The following is a 15,579-nucleotide window of genomic DNA, read 5'->3' as shown; positions in this document are numbered from 1 at the left end:
CAGCACTGAAGTATACATCAGAGATTATGTAAAATCCTAATCTCCATAGGGGAGGCTGGGTGGAGTCAAGCCCAGCACTAAATTCTCTTGCGTCATTTATCTTTGTGCTGCTGAGGGGTGTAATTAACTCCAGATCTGGGGCAGGGCAGGAGTCAGTGTCACACCATGGTTATCCTGGCCAGGTGCTGGGAGTAATTTTTTACATTTTTTATTTAAGGTTCTGATAAAAGATCCCACAAAATGTAACGTGCACGAGCTAAACCCGCTTTAGATGATCCCGGTTTATTTCTGTTCTGGTGGGGGGGTTCAGAAACATCTGGGAATTACTGAGCACTAAACAAACATTTCTTGTGGTGTGAAGGCACGGGGGACACGCAGTGGTCAGCACCAAAGTGAGTGACAGAAGAGACCTCTGATGAAACGTGTCTTTGTCTCCCTGGGCGCGGGTTGCAGGTGCCGAGGTGCTCAGGCATGGCTGACCTGGACCACAACCTCAGCCTGGCCGATGCTCTCACAGAGCCGCCCCACGACATCGAGGAGGAGGTGAAAAGGGACTTCATTGCCACGCTGGAGGCCGAGAAGTTCGATGATGTGGTTGGAGAGACAGTAGATAAGACAGACTATGTGCCACTGCTGGATGACGACAGCGATGCGAAACCTGGGAGCCAGGAGCCCAAAGGCAAAGGCCACGCGGATGGAATTCCCGTGGAGCGTAAGTGTCCCAAGCACCGGGCCAAAAACTGGCACTGAAACATCGGGGAACGCCTGTGCTCCCTGTGACACTGCTGAGACAGGGCCTTCTCTGCTGCTGCCTCAGCCTGAAGCGTTTATTTCCAAGGCCAGGGTTGAGATCAAGCCCTGTTTGTTGCTTTTTGCCCTCGGTCCTTCAGCCTGTGAGATAACCTCTCCCTGCTGGGCCCCAGGAGAGGCTGTGCTTTACATTCGTATTTTGGGTTGGGTGGTTTTGGTTTTGACCAAATTCTGTGGCTGCCATGCTCCACAAACAGTGTCCCAAACCAGCAGAGCTGTGCAAGGAGCCACCACTCTGGGGGATGGCAAATCCAAGGAACGAAGATGGATGACGAGCTGCTGCTGGTGAGGTCAGCAGATGGGAACCTTCATCATCTGCCTGGGAGCTTCACTCCCAAATGTCTGACAGCTAAATCCCATGTTTCTGACCCAAAGCCTTATTTACTTGGGTTCCTTGCTGCCTGGGTGTGCTGGTTGTGTGCATGGGTACCAAAACATGCTGCTGTCCCTGCTGGTGATGAACACTTTCCAGCCCAGCTGATGTTTAGAATCATGAAATCATTAAAGTTGGAAAAGATCTTTGAGATCATCAGATCCAGCAGCTCCCCCAGCACTGCCAAGGCCACCACTGACCATGTCCCCAAGTGCCACATCCACAATGGCTTTGAAATCCCTCCAGCAATGGGGACTCCACCCCTGCCCTGGGCAGCCTGTGCCAGGTCCAGACAACCCTTTCCAGGAGGAATGCTCCCAATACCCAACCTGAGCCTCCCCTGGCCCAGCCTGAGGCCATTCCCTCTCCTCCTGTCCCTGTTCCCTGGGAGCAGAGCCCGACCCCCCCGGCTGCCCCCTCCTGTCAGGGACTTGTGCAGAGCCACAAGGTCCCCCCTGAGCCTCCTTTGCTCCAGCCTGAGCCCCTTTCCCAGCTCCCTCAGGAATTCTCCAGCCCCTTCCCAGCTCCGTTCCCTGCCCTGGACACGCTCCAGCCCCTCCATGTCTGTCCTGGACCTGGGGACCCCAGAACTGCCCCAGCAATTTGAGGTGGAACCTCACCAATTTATTTGTGTTAAGAACTTAATCAAGAATTCCTTAGGAAAAGGAGAGTTTTAAACAGATGCTTTCCTCTGTGAGAGGGAGCAGAGTAAGATTTGGGGTCATCCAACAGGTTTCTTTCCCAGTGAGCAATTTCAATTATTGCTCCCTTTGCCTGTGTGCTGTTCCCTCCCTGCCCAAGTGGGAATTGTCACCTGGGACCAGGAGTGCCTTGATGATTTTATTTATTTTGTGGCCTTGATCTGTGCTGGGTAGAAGAGGAGAACCTTTGGTAACCCAGTGGCTTCCTTCAGAAGAAGTTTTCTTTTTTTGCCTTGATCCTGCTGCTCATCAGTGTTCAGGAAGGTGGGATTTGATTCCTGAGAATAAATAGAACCTGCAGGACCACAGCATGGGGAATTCTGGTCTGTTTAGGGCATTTATTTGCTTTGTTTAGCATTGCATCGGGTGCCTTGTAGTACAGAAAATGTAACTTGGAATTTTCCATGCTGACACAGTTATTACATGGTACCAGATGAGCAGGAAGGATGGGAATGGGCAAAGAGATTATTAGAAAACTTGGAACTTTGGGCAGTTCAGATGTGTGTTATTTATTTCATTATAGGTGGTTGATATTTTAGCATTGCAGAAGTGGCTGAAGCAGGGAAACACAAGGAGTTGTTAACACCTTGTACATGATTTGAGCATCTTTTATTAAAGCAAGCCTTTGTTGTAGAAGCTGCAGATCCTAAACCATCTCAGCACCAGGATTTCTCAGTGCTAAAATCATGACACAATATTGGTTTGAAGTCCCTAAAGTGTGTCCTCCCAGCTGTGTATCCCTGGACATTGCCATCCCAACCCATTGTTTCACATACCTCAGGGATCTTGGAGTGGGGGTAACGAGGCCTTTTGGGTTTGCTCAGTAATTAAAACTCTGAGAGAAAGGCTGGGTCCTGTGTGCAGAGCTCAGGCAGAAATACTGGGGGGGGAAGAAGTGAAATTTTGGGAGGAATTCCTTCCTGGAAGGGGTTGTTAAACATTGGCAGGGGCTGCCCAGGGAGGTTTGGAGTGCCCATCCCTGGAGGTGTCCCAGGAAGGCCTGGATGTGACACTCAGTGCTCTGGGCTGGGGACAAGGTGGGGATGGGGCACAGGGTGGACTCGATGGGCTGGGAGGGCTTTTCCAGCCTCAGTAATTCAGGGATTCTGGGATCTCTTGGCTTTTCCAGCCCCCTCCTCTCCCCTCTCTGCACACCCCATCACTGGGCTGCTTGAGCAGAACTCATTTCCCTCCTACTTGGCAAGGGGGGATGCAGTTTCTTACTCTTGCTTTGGAGATCGGTTTTTCCCTTTTTTGGGAGAGCTGGAGAGCAGTCAGGAGCATTATCTGAATCTTTGGCAAGATGCAAACGAGACCCTGCGTGAAGAAAAGGAGACGTTGCCCTGAGTGGAGCTGTTCAGCTTTCCCACCTTGTGCCAGCAGGGAAGGACTGAAGCCTAAGCAGGGTCAGTTTAACAGACCAGGCTTAGGATTTGATCCTGGAATGTCTGCATTTCTTTTACCTGTTTTTCCCTGAAGTGCTGGGGATACCTGTTTCTTCCAGGAGATTTATTTAATATTTATAACTGTTTAAAATGATGGTTAAGCTGAATGTGCTGTATTTATTGAGGCTCCAGAATAAACGAGCCCTGGGTGAGATGAACAGGGTCCGAAGGGGGTTTTGGTGTTGTAGTTCCATGTCTGAGTGTAACACCAAGTTTTTGGGGAGCAGCAGCAAGAGTTCCACGTCCCTGGCTCCAAACAGCCTGCTTTTCCTGAGGGAGAGGAGCAGCCTGAGAGCTCTGGCTTTTCAGCCTCCACTTGTTCATTTCTTTATCTCAAAAGGCACAAATGTGTTCTGACATCACAGTCTGTGCTCCTGAGACTGTCTTTCCCCAGTCAGAAGAGGTTTAATCCTCCATCCTGTCAGGCTTTAGCTGCTCCAGCTCTGCTCCAGGGTTTTCTTTCACTTTTTTCCTAAACCCAGGAGCCAGATTAGGTGAGTTTAACGTTGAGCTGGGCCCCCAGTGTGGGGCTGGGTGAGTACAGAGGGGTGGAGAAGAGGAGGGACATGTGATGAGCAGTCATTTGGTCACCTACAAATCTGCCCTAGAATAAAGCTTTAATAATGGTTAACTTATAAAATACCAGGGAGAAAGGGGTTTACTCTTCCTCACACCTGGCTAGACATGGCAATTTGGCAAATTCTGGGATAATCCTCTTATGACCTTGTGGTCCTTACATAACACCAAGGGATCGCTTGGGGTGTGCTGCCTGCTCCCAGCTGGCTTTCCTTAGCATTTCCAAGGCTTTCAGGATACTCTGGAGCTTCCAGGCCAAGTCCTGGAGGCTGCAGTTCTGTTCAGGTGCTCGTGTGATGGGTAGGCAGGTGCGAAGGAAGGGATTTGGGGTGGGAGCACGTTCCAAGGGAAAGGAAAACACTGGGGTTTGATGAGTTGCAGCAGAGCCCCTGGGGAATGTTCTAGTGGAAGTGAGGACCAGTATTGTCTCTGCAGTGATGGTTACTGGTGAGGAACTGTGGACACAGACCAAAGGGCAGGTCTGTGCCTATGGGACATGGCCTCATGCTCAGTCCCTGTGTTTTGCATTCCCACACTGTTCACAAGCTCCTTGGTGAGTGTTAACCTTAAATACAGGTTTTTTTGGGGGAATTGTCCTGGTATGGGCTGGGATGGAGTTAATTTTCTCCGTGGTGGCTGGGACAGTGCTGTGTTTGGGTGTGAGAGTGGTGTTGGTACCACATGGGTGGTTTGGTTGTTCCTGAGCCCTGCCTGCTCTGGATCAAGGGCTTTTTGATTTCCCAGGGTCAGCCAGGGAGCTCAGGTGTCAGGAGGGTGAGGGCATGGCCAGGAGAGCTGAGCCCACCTGGCCAGAGGGATATCCCACAGCAAAGAACATCATGCCCAGGATAAACTGGGGAGAGCGGGCCAGGAGCTGCCAGTCACAGCTGGGGGACGGGCTGGACACTGGTCAGTGCCTGGGGACCCAGGGACTGGGCATCACTGGTTCCTCTTGGGTTTTATTCATAGAATCACAGACTTGTTGAGGTTGGAAAAGGCCTCTGAGTCCATCGAGTCCGACCATCCCCCAGCACTGCCAAGGCCACCCCTGACCATGTCCCCCACATCCACAGGGCTGTTAAATCCCTCAGCAATGGGCACTCCACCCCTGCCCTGGGCAGCTGTGCCAGGGCTGGACAGCCCTTTCCAGGAGGAATGTTCCCAATACCCACCCTGACCCTGCCCTGGCCCAGCCTGAGGCCGTTCCCTCTCCTCCTGTCCCTGTTCCCTGGGAGCAGAGCCCGACCCCCCCGGCTGCCCCCTCCTGTCAGGGACTTGTGCAGAGCCACAAGGTCCCCCCTGAGCCTCCTTTGCTCCAGGCTAAACAATTCCCCTCTCTCTTTCATTACTACAATTCTGTTATTTTCTTTTGTTTCCTTTATTAAGCTGTCCGTGAGCCCCGGGCTTTATTCCCCTGCATTCCCCTCCCCACGGGGCTGGGCAGCGAGCGGTGGCTCTGTGGGGCCTCATCCCCATGGGATTAAAGCTTGCAGGACTGGAACCCTGCCCAGCCGGGAGGGATGGGCTCGGTTTAATTGAATCAGTCCCGGCAGCGGCTCTGGGGCCCTTGGGAGCAGAGGTGTCACCACGAGGTGGCTCTGCTGGCACTGCGGACGCTGCTGGACGCTGCTGGACGCTGCTGGACGCTGCTGCCCTCCCTCCCTGCAGCTCCAGAGCTGAAACCTGAGCCCGAACCACGTTTCCTTTTGGTTTTCCCTCCCTTCCCACACGAGGAATGAGTGCCTTTCTTGCAGCAGGATTTGCTTTAGCCAGAGGGAATTTAGACGCTTTGTCACGTATGGAAGTGGAGAGGGAGAATGTTCCACGTACCCCAGAGTTTCAGAGGGATCGAAGATAAATCAGCAGATGATGATATTTGCATTTTTGTCTCAGATGAGACATTAAACTTTTCACTCTCAAAGTCTGTCCAGCCCCATTCCTGCCCCACAGTTGTTACATCAGAGAATCCCAGACTGGTTTGGGTTGGAAGGAAAGTCCATCCAGTGCCAGCCCTGCCATGGGCAGGGACACCTCCCACTGTTCCAGGCTGCTCCAATTCCCATCCAGCCTGGTCTTGGGCACTGCCAGGGATCCAGGAGCAGCCCCAGCTGCTCTGGGAATTCCAGCCCAGCCTCTCCCCACCCTCCCAGCCAGCAATTCCCAATTCCCAATCTCCCATCCATCCCTGCCCTCTGGCACTGGGAAGCCATTCCCTGGGTCCTGTCCCTCCAGGCCTTGTCCCCAGTCCCTCTCCAGCTCTCCTGGAGCCCCTTTAGGCCCTGCCAGGGGCTCGGAGCTCTCCCTGTGTCCTTCCCTTCTCCAGGGGAACATTCCCAGCTGTCCCAGCCTGGCTCCAGAGCAGAGGGGCTCCAGCCCTGGAGCAGCTCTGGGGCCTCTTCTGGGCTCTCTGCAGCAGCTCCAGGTCCTGGTGCTGTTGGCCTCGGGGCTGGGGCAGCTCTGCAGGTGATTTTGAGGCAGAGTATTTAAATGAATGAACTGAAGGAGATAAGGGTCCTTGTTTAAGAGTCACCAGCTAGTTCAGACTCTGTCCATCAGCGGTTTTGGTCCCGTTTTCCTCTCGAATGTCAGCGTTTGACAACGTGTGATTCCCAGCGTGTGATAAAACCTGCACGGGCACTCCTGCTCCCCACCACCCACCCCAGCCCGCTGCCCAGAGCCCTCTCTGCCCTCAGGTATGCCATCCCTGTGCCAGAGCAGGCTGCAGGTGCCGTGGTGGGGACGTGCTGGCCGTGGTGGTGTCCCCTGCACGCTGTCCAGTCCCTCTGGGATTAGGGGGTTATGTTGGCACTGCCCATTTGCTCCAGATTATCGGTTTAGCGAGTGCTGCCTTAAATTTGTTTATATAAAAACAATCCTTTGATCCACAAGCCAGATGCAAATACTATCTTGTGATTCTGCTGAGGATTAGGTAGTTACAACATCTTGACATGGTTTTGGGTTTATGCAATTTAGAATATGAGGGGAGCAGCTGTGGCCCTGGGCAGGTTGCTGGGTGCTTCCACACTGGGGCTGCAGCAAACCGAACTAAGATTGATTTGCTCCAAAGGCACTGACCTTCAGAGACTTAAAAATAACAACCACTCGTGCTGGCTGGGATTGGTGTGATTTGACCTGATTTTTCTGGAAGCTTGTCTTCCCAAAAAGCTAAAACTGTAACGGGAACCATTTCACCTGCTCTCCGTCCTTCCCAGGAAGGGCCCAAGGAGAGCCATGGCATTTCTGATCCTTCTGCTCCTTTGGAGAGGTTCAGCCACTTTTGTGGTCGAGTCCTGGTTTAATGCATCAATAATGGTGGTGGCATCAGAGTCACAGAGGCTGGAAAAGCCCTCCCAGCCCATTGAGTCCACCCTGTGCCCAATCCCCACCTTGTCCCCAGCCCAGAGCACTGAGTGCCACCTCCAGGTGCTCCCCAGACACCTCCAGGGATGGGCACTCCAAACCCCCCTGGGCAGCCCCTGGCAAGGCCTGACCACCATTTCCAGGAAGGAATTCCTCCTGATGTCCAGAACATCAGGACCAGGCTCTGAAACATCCCAGCAGCTCTATTGCCTGTGCAAGGTGTAAGGAGCAGCTCTGAAAGAAATGAAAGCAGGATGTGATCGTGGAGGGAATCTTGGGGCTGTCCTCTGCAGGGCCAGGAGTTGGACCTGGATGATCCTTGTGGGTTCCTTCCCACTCAGGAGAGTCCATGATTCTATAGGACTTGAGAAAACTTGTAGCTCCTGCAGCTGGGCTGAGCTCCCTCACTGGTAATCTGGGGGGTTCATCAGGGCCTGTGCAGCTCCTGCATGGAATTCCTCAGGGATCTCATTGCAAGACCTCTCGTTACTCCTTGTGTACCTTTGGGCAGCTGTGACTCAGTGTTGTATAAACCACCCTGACCCCGATTTCTCCCTGCCTGACCTGCTCAGAGAATCCCGGGGCTGCCAGGACCTCCCCCAGTTTCTGCTTCAGACCATTCCCCTGTCCCAGCAGACACCAGCCCTTGTGAAGCCTGGCAGTGGGAGCTGGTGTGTGGGACTGCTGAGGAGCAGGCCCGGGGATCCCTGTAGCGTCTCCAGCTCCTCCAGGAGGATGTAGGTGTGTGTTTGTCTGTAAACTGGAAAGTTCACGTGGAATTCTTGTAAAACACCAGGATGAGCCACTGATGTAGCTGGAAAGACTTTTCCTTTTGCTTCGCTGAGGGCTGGATTCAGCCCTGAAGTGCTGTGTCTGAAGGACCCTGGCAACGTGGCTCTGTTATAAAACCGGGGCTGAGGAAGGGCCAGCAGAGCTCCAGGTGACTGAGTGTGTGTCTCTTCGGGAGAGACTTTTATTATTTATAAAATGAGCATTTCCTCACTGTCAGCAGAACAGAGGGCCCGGGGAGGAGCTGCTGTCAGAGCTGGTGCTGCTTGTTCTGCTTCACTAGAACTGCTCAGGGTCATAAAGTCACAGAATCCAGACTGGTTTGGGTTGGAAGGAACCTTAAGGCTCATCCAGTGCCACCCCTGCCATGGGCAGGGACACCTCCCACTGTCCCAGGGTGCTCCAAGCCCCAATGTCCAGCCTGGCCTTGGGCACTGCCAGGGATCCAGGGGCAGCCACAGCTGCTCTGGGCACCCTGTGCCAGGGCCTGCCCACCCTCATTGTAAAAAACTTCTTCTTTTATCTGATCTAAATGGACCCTCCTGCAGTTTCTGTTCCGCCTTGTCCAGTGCTTCCAAGTTTCCCAAGTTCAGTGTGTAAATCCTGGTGCTAGTTAAAATTTCAGATGACAGTGTCAGAACGAGAAGGACAAACCTTACAGTGATGAGGATCTTCTGTGCTGGTTTTTGGAATTGGTGATCTTCCACCCTGACCACCCTCCTGTAAATCTCCCCTGATCCCTGTTTTAGCAATATGTTGTGTTTCAGGAGGAATTCCTTCCTGGAAAGGGTGGCCAGGCCTTGGCAAGGGCTGCCCGGGGAGGTTTGGAGTGCCCATCCCTGGAGGTCTCCAAGGAATGACTGGAGGTGGCACTCAGTGCTCTGGGCTGGGGACAAGGTGGGGATCAGGCACAGCCTGGACTTGATAATCCCAGAGGGCTTTCCCAACCTCAGGTATCCTGGGATTCTGTGAGTGTGCTCTCAAGGCTGGAAGTGATCATTCTTTTGTTAGTTTTAGGATCACCACCTGGGTTACAAGGTGGGAATTGCTCAAAGCTTGGAGCTCTTTTCCAACCTCAGTGATTCTACGATTTCACAGTATTGTTTTTAAGGTCTGGATTAAGATTAATTCCATCCAGTATTAACCCTTCCTTTTGATTTCTTGCAGATTCTTCAGCTTCTGGGCCGATGGTGGTGGAGAACGGAGACCACGGACTGCAGGACCATCGCACAGGTACGTCCTGCGTGCCAGGGAGCACAGCCTGCCTGCCCTGTTTGTTCCTGAGCAGCAAAGCTGCACCGGGGCCAAATGCATCTGCTTTGGAGTCCTCACTCCTCCCAGGGGGTTGGGGTTGGGTTTAATGAGCTTTTCAAAGAATTTGCAACAGAAAAGAGCTTCATTTTTTTCGGAGTTTAAACGTCTTCTTTGGATAAAACCTTGTTCTGAAGATGTCCTGTTCTTTATCCATGGTCAGTGCTGGGAAGGCAGCTGATAAAAATGGCTTTGTAGAGAGTCCATAATATCCACGGGTGAACTGTCCCCTGTCCTGTGACTTCCCCTGCTCCCTGAGACCCACAGTGGTGTTTTCCCACATCCCCCATCCTTTGGAGCAGTTTTTATTCACTGCCATGACCCGGCTGTGTCCTTCCACCCCAACCTCCCCTTCCATGGACATGTCCCCACACCTGCTCCAGCAGTGGCACAGGTGACATCGAGCCTTTGGAACCTTTTTCCATAGCATCAGGATAGTTCTGACTGCCAGAAGCTCGTGATGGAACTGGATCAATGTTTCAGACTTGTGCAGAACCTGGAAAAGAACTGACCTTTCTAATCAGGCTGAAGTGCTGAGGTTGGTGTTCTCTTAGTCCCAGCTGAAGGTGAACGCTGCTTCCCTTCCCCTTGAGGCTTTCTGACAGGGAACTGGGGTTCCTACCAAATTCCAGCCCATCTGTTCCCTTTTGTCGGGAGGACTTCGGCTGTGGGACCTCTCTTTTCTTGAGGATGGAGTATTCCAGAGTCAGTTCTCATGGGTAAGAACTCTTTATTTGGTCTCCCATGTGATGATCTCCAGCTCCAGATCATTGCTAAGGTTGTCTGGATGCCCCCAGGGTTATCATCCCTCCTAATCCGTAGGTGTAGCCCCAAGTTAAAAACCAGTTCAGGGAATAATGATGAACATTTGGGAGATGGGGATGAATTAAAACACCTCTTTGCTATAATTCTCTTTAGGATTTTAGAGTTTAGTTTAGAGAGTGAGTGAGTTTCATGTTCTTGGTGAGGATGGGAATAGAAAAATTGATCTTTGTGCTTCATTTGCCGTTGGAAATCCGGTCAAAAGGAAGTTGTGCATCTTTTCTAATTTAGTATAAACTAAGAACACTTCTGAATCTTCCTAAGGATATTTCCTCCCTCTTTTTTAATACTTATAACTAAAGGAGATAGAAATACAGTCAGATTTATGGTCTGAATAATTAAAGGCATCTGGATTTTTGTATTGAACTTCTTGCTTGTGTTTTAAAAAGTCTTTGTTATTTGCTTCACTCTTGCTTTGTGGAGGTTTAACTCTTCACACTAAATGTTAACAACTTTGATCAAAGATACTTTTATGTGTCTGGGGCTTTTTAATTTATTAATACGTTCCCTCTTTGTGAGGTAGAGTTGATTTTTTTTCTCTTGTTCAAATCTGTCTAAAAGTGACATCAAAGTGGCAGAGCAGTGTGTCAGGATGAGGAGCCGTGGCCATCAAGTTAATTAGGTTTGCCAGAGTAACAGAAGATTTATATGGCACAGCTCCTTCATGGCCTCTTTCCCCTACCCCCTTCTTTGTGGAATACTTGCAGTATCCCTGGTTCTCCATGGGAGAGAAGGGAGAAATGCTGAATTTCCATCAGGCACTGGAGAGGTTTCAGAACTGTGGGAGCACCTGGACCAGGGGATGTCCTTGAGCAGTGCCTGGTTCCACATGTAAGAGGTGCTGCTGCCTAAAGCCCGGATCTCTGGCTCCAAACCACCTCCAGTTTTGGGGTATTTGTTTTCAGCAGGATCCCTTCCCTGTGTCTGAAAGCTGAAATGGTTCTTAGGGATGTGGAATGTGAGCCCAGTGCAGAGAAACAGAGCAGCCAAGAGAGGACTGAGGAAGGTGATGCTCAAGCAAACCAGCTCTGTACTACAAAAACCAGTGTTAAAAGCTACAGAGAGAGCTTTAAAAAGCAGAGTTGGGTTTAAGGTGATTCTGAAGCAGACTCCAAGGAAAAGGGGTAGTTCAGCTGTTTGCAAATCCAAATGTGGATCTCTCCGGGCTGGAGCACAGGAAGCGCTGCTGAATGGTTTTCTTCACTCATCAGATAAAACAAGGTGATGACTGATCTTGTTTTATTACATGCAGCATTATCTGCAGCCGTGTGGGGTGTGTCTGCAGAGGTCAGGATTAGTCAGGCCTGAGCTCCTGGCACTCCTTGGCAGCCTGTGCAGCGGTGCCCGCTCCCAGACACCCTCAGTGCAGCAGATGGCAGCGACCCAAACCTCTCCAGCTTGGGGATGAGCCCCCCATCAATTGTTGGGTTATTGTCATTCTGGCAGGGCTGTGTTCAAAGTGCTGCTGCAGGGCTGTGTTTAGGCCAGGATTTCGGGCAGGGAGACCCCGGCAGCTCCTGCGAGGGGCTCAGTCCTTGGCAGCGCTGAGCCCGACGTGGCCGCTGCTGCCTGGCCCTGTGGGGTTTGTTTTTGGGAGCTGGAGAGCTGCAGAGGGGAGCTCTGGCTTCGGGTGCTTGGCACATCCCCTGGAAGGCTCGCTGCTAATCCTGTTCTTCCTTAAAAGGATAAATGGAGCGGCTGGAGCAGCGTTCCTGGGGATGCACAGCCGGTGCAGCTCCGTGAGCCAGCGGGGGAACAGGGAATTCAGTGGTGCTTTGCAGTCCCTGCTGGGAGGAGATGCTGGGGAGGCAACTCACTGCTCACCTCCATGAGGCCAAGGTTAGGGAGGGCTTAGTCAAACCAGCAGTGGGTTTAAAACCAAAAATACATGCGTAATTTTCAGTTTGCAACTCCTTATTGCAGGATATTTGCCTAGAGTTCAAAGGAAATATATATATTTAAAAATGAAACCCAACCAAATTTCTGGAAAGAAGTCCATCAAGGATGATCACATGGTTTGATCTGGATGCCTCTTGCCCAAGATGCTGTTCATGCTCTTGCTGGCAGGCGAGAAGTTCCCTGGGGATGTATCCCTGCTGGTGCTCATACTTCCCCTAGCTGGGCTTTCCCTCCAGCCAGCCTGCTGGGAATTCTGTCACCCAACACTGGGTCACAGAAATACTTTGTTTTCAGTGCAAATTGTGCTTGTGAGCTGCATCCTGAGGTGCTGCTCCCCTGTGCCTGTCACCGACAGTGACGTGGCCCAGCCCGCTGTGGCACGTGGCTGCCCGTGGTGACTGGTGACAGATCTGCAGACACTCCTAAAGCAGAGCTCCTGTGTGTGTCTGTGACCTGGCTTGTGGCAAATCTCCTGGCTGCACTAATGGAGTGTTGCTTGTTGTGCAGTGCTGCCTCGATGGTGATGTTTACTAATGACTTGCGCTCTCTTGCCCCCTTCCCCATCCCCTTTCCCTCTCCTACTTCTTTTCCTCTCTTCTATTTTCTCCTCCTAGAAGCCTAGACTGTCTCCTAACACTGGGGCTGCCACTGACACGAGACCAGTGTCCTTTTCTACCTGCCATTACACTTCTAAAATCTGCAGCATTTTACAGAGCTCTTGCTTTACCTCCTTGGACTTGGCTGTAGAAGAAGCCAAAGGTGGCTCCATCCTGCTCCTCCTCCCTGTGCTCTGCAGTGCTTGTTGAAACCTTCCTCTCTCTGTGTAAGCACAAAAGTGCACCCTGGTTCTGAACTGCACTGTGCCACTGGTTTGGAATCACGACCACAGCTCCATTTTCTGTTTGATCACCTTTAAATTTAATTTCTCTCCGTTTTCATGGTGCTCAGTAAGAGAAGGTTTGAAATTTCCAGTTGTGCTTCCATAGTGGATGGGTCCACCATGACTGCAGCTCCCTTCCCCTTCTCCCCATGCTCACCACAGCCTTTTAGAGTACCTGCCTTGATCCTTGCTGCTTTGAAAGCCTCTCACGTGAGGTTCTGATCTGTAATAATGCTCTTTTCTTCCAAATGGGTGGGTTCAGATAATTTCAGCACTTTGTAGACTTGAGAAACAGATTAAGGAAAAGCAGGGTTTCTGAGGTACAGGTGGATCATCTCTGGTGTCTGAGGGGTGGATTTTGGGGTCCAAGCACTTGCCATAACTGGGAGTGTGAAGGAAAACAGCCAGCCCCAAATTCCAAAATTCCTAACCCGAAGCCTTAGGAGTGGCTTTGCTGTCATACTCCTTCCCAAAAACCTTGGAAGTAAGAAAGGAGATTGCCTTTTTTTAACTTTGCACCTCTGGCTTCCTTTGGGGAATGACAGCCTTGGATGGAACTTTCCCTGCCATGAGAAATAATCTGTCCTTGCTAAAACTGAGGCAAGCAAAAGGACTGAGTTGTGAAACTGTACTGAAATAATCCTGACAATTTCCAGCAACACCAGAAGGGCCAGGCCTGTTTTAGCCTAAAACAGCTGCAGGGGCATGTCTGGTGGGAGTCCCGCTGGCTCCCCAGAAGTGCAGAGCTTTCCAAAGGCAAACGTGCTCATTTCTCCATCAACGGACGGAACAAAACGTGAAGGGAGGAAATAATTAGAGAGACAATGCAGTATTTTACCTGAGACAGGCTCAGCCTGGGCTTTGGGAGATGAGGGGATGTTCTGGGTGAGGAGAATTGTGTTGTGTAGCTCAGGGTACTTGGCCTGCAGCACCTGATGGAAAGGATTTAGTTAAACCCAAATCCGGTCTGAGGTTGAACTGCCCAAAACAGACCTACTGAGACCTTCACTTGCCTAAAAATGGGATTTCCTTGTTGTGAGGGGAGTAGGTGGCAGCTGCCCAGCCCTGGTACCCACTGCCAGGGCCCTGCTGCACTCAGCACTGATGGGAGGCGTATCCCACCTGGAATGCCACCAGAGGGGCTGCTTTGGGCATCTCCCTCAGACAGACCCATCCAGCCTTGCTTTGTTCTTTATTCCCAAGCGAGGCCTCGCATGCTCCCCACGCGGGGTGGCGGTGCCAGCGCTGAGTCACGGCCTGGGCACTGATGTGCAGCAGGGCCTGGCGCTTCTCTCGCCCGGTTTGGTGCCAGTTTTACCCCTCTGTGCCCCGCCTGAGGCCTCCTTAGGAGCTGACGTCCTTGTGGTGCCAGTTCCCAGCAAGTTATCCTGGTGGCTTCTCCCAAATCCCGGGTCCATGGTGGTTGTTTCTGGGAAAACTCCGTCTCCTGGAGGCTCCCAGCTCCCCAGGCTGGGCTCTCCCTTCCCAGTGCCATGTGCCAGCCTGGCTGAGCCCCCGTGCAAGGCACAGCATCATTCAGGCTGGGAAGGACCTCTGAGATCGAGTCCAGCCTGTGAATCATTCATGTTGTGCTTTCCTTTGGGTTTTTGGTGTCTGTGGCCATAAAAGGAGATTCTTGCATTCTTGGCTTTCTTTTCCAAGACCTTTTCCTAGCTATTTTTTTAATAATGTGATTTTGAAGCAAGGCAGCATCACTTTGGCTTGGCTCCTCAATTGTTCTTTCTCACCTTTTGCCTTAAGTGGGCTTAACTCTTGTGCCCTAGAAATAGAGAATAATTAATATAGGACTGAGTGGTGTTTTCAGATTGAATTCTAGAAGGTTTCAGGTTACCCGAATATGAGACTTTGCCCACTCCCACAGATGCTTTATTTTATTTTATACTGAAATGCAACAATGCTTTGAAGTCAGGCTAGAGGGACTTGTAGCCAAAGTGAGGTGGGCAGAGGAGTTTAGGAACAGCTGCCCATCCTGAGAGCTGCAGTCAGTGGGATGGGGCTGGATGGGCTCAGCAGAGCCTCGGGCAGAGCAGGGCCAGCCCCTCCAGCCCCAGTGTGCTGCAAACATGGATCACTCATCCCATTGCACGCCCATATTGTCACCCCATGTCTGTGTCCCTGTTTATTTGAAGTGCCATGGCTGCACTGGTGTGAAGGTGAGCTGTAGGCAGAGGGGGAGCTGGTTTTTTGTGGGGCTGAGGTTGTTGTTCCTACAGGACTGATCCCGAGCTCTGGGATGTGCCGGGGTGGGAGCGGGAGGTGCCTGTCCTGGGGTGGATCCAGGGGGATGTAGGGAATGGGGGGGTCTGTGCAGAGTGTTGGTTCTTCTGTCCCTCCTGGAAAACATCCATGTGTCCCGCTGAGAGCTCAGTGCAGGGTGTGTGTGTCCCTGTGCAGTCCCATGAGCAGGGAGCCACCAGGAGTGTTGCTCTGCTCAGGTTTCCTGTTACCCACCCTTTCCTCCAGCCCTTGGAGCTGATGCTGTGCCTTTACTGTGCTCTAACATCCCTGTGCTTCCACGCCTGTCTGTTGTCACTCCTGATGCTGAATTATCAATTCCAATGCTCTGTACGATGTGAAGCTGTAACTGCTGTG

General features: G+C 51.7%; 1 protein-coding gene across 2 annotated transcripts in view; it reads left to right on the top strand.

Moving 5' to 3' along the window:
• Positions 1-15,579, top strand: part of MAP4 (microtubule associated protein 4) — a 156,751-nt gene that overhangs the window by 46,344 nt on the left and 94,828 nt on the right. For both annotated transcript variants that reach the window (XM_069006127.1, XM_069006128.1), the window contains 2 exons: positions 454-712; positions 9,222-9,287. In XM_069006127.1, coding sequence (XP_068862228.1) covers positions 472-712; positions 9,222-9,287 — 307 coding nt within the window. In that variant the 5' untranslated portion in view covers positions 454-471. The remainder of the gene's footprint in view (positions 1-453; positions 713-9,221; positions 9,288-15,579) is intronic.

The sequence above is a fragment of the Aphelocoma coerulescens genome, chromosome 2 (assembly GCF_041296385.1).
Source record: "Aphelocoma coerulescens isolate FSJ_1873_10779 chromosome 2, UR_Acoe_1.0, whole genome shotgun sequence".
Lineage (NCBI taxonomy): Eukaryota > Metazoa > Chordata > Aves > Passeriformes > Corvidae > Aphelocoma > Aphelocoma coerulescens.
Note: the sequence above shows the minus strand (reverse complement) of the source record. Positions and strands in the feature narration are given on the sequence as shown.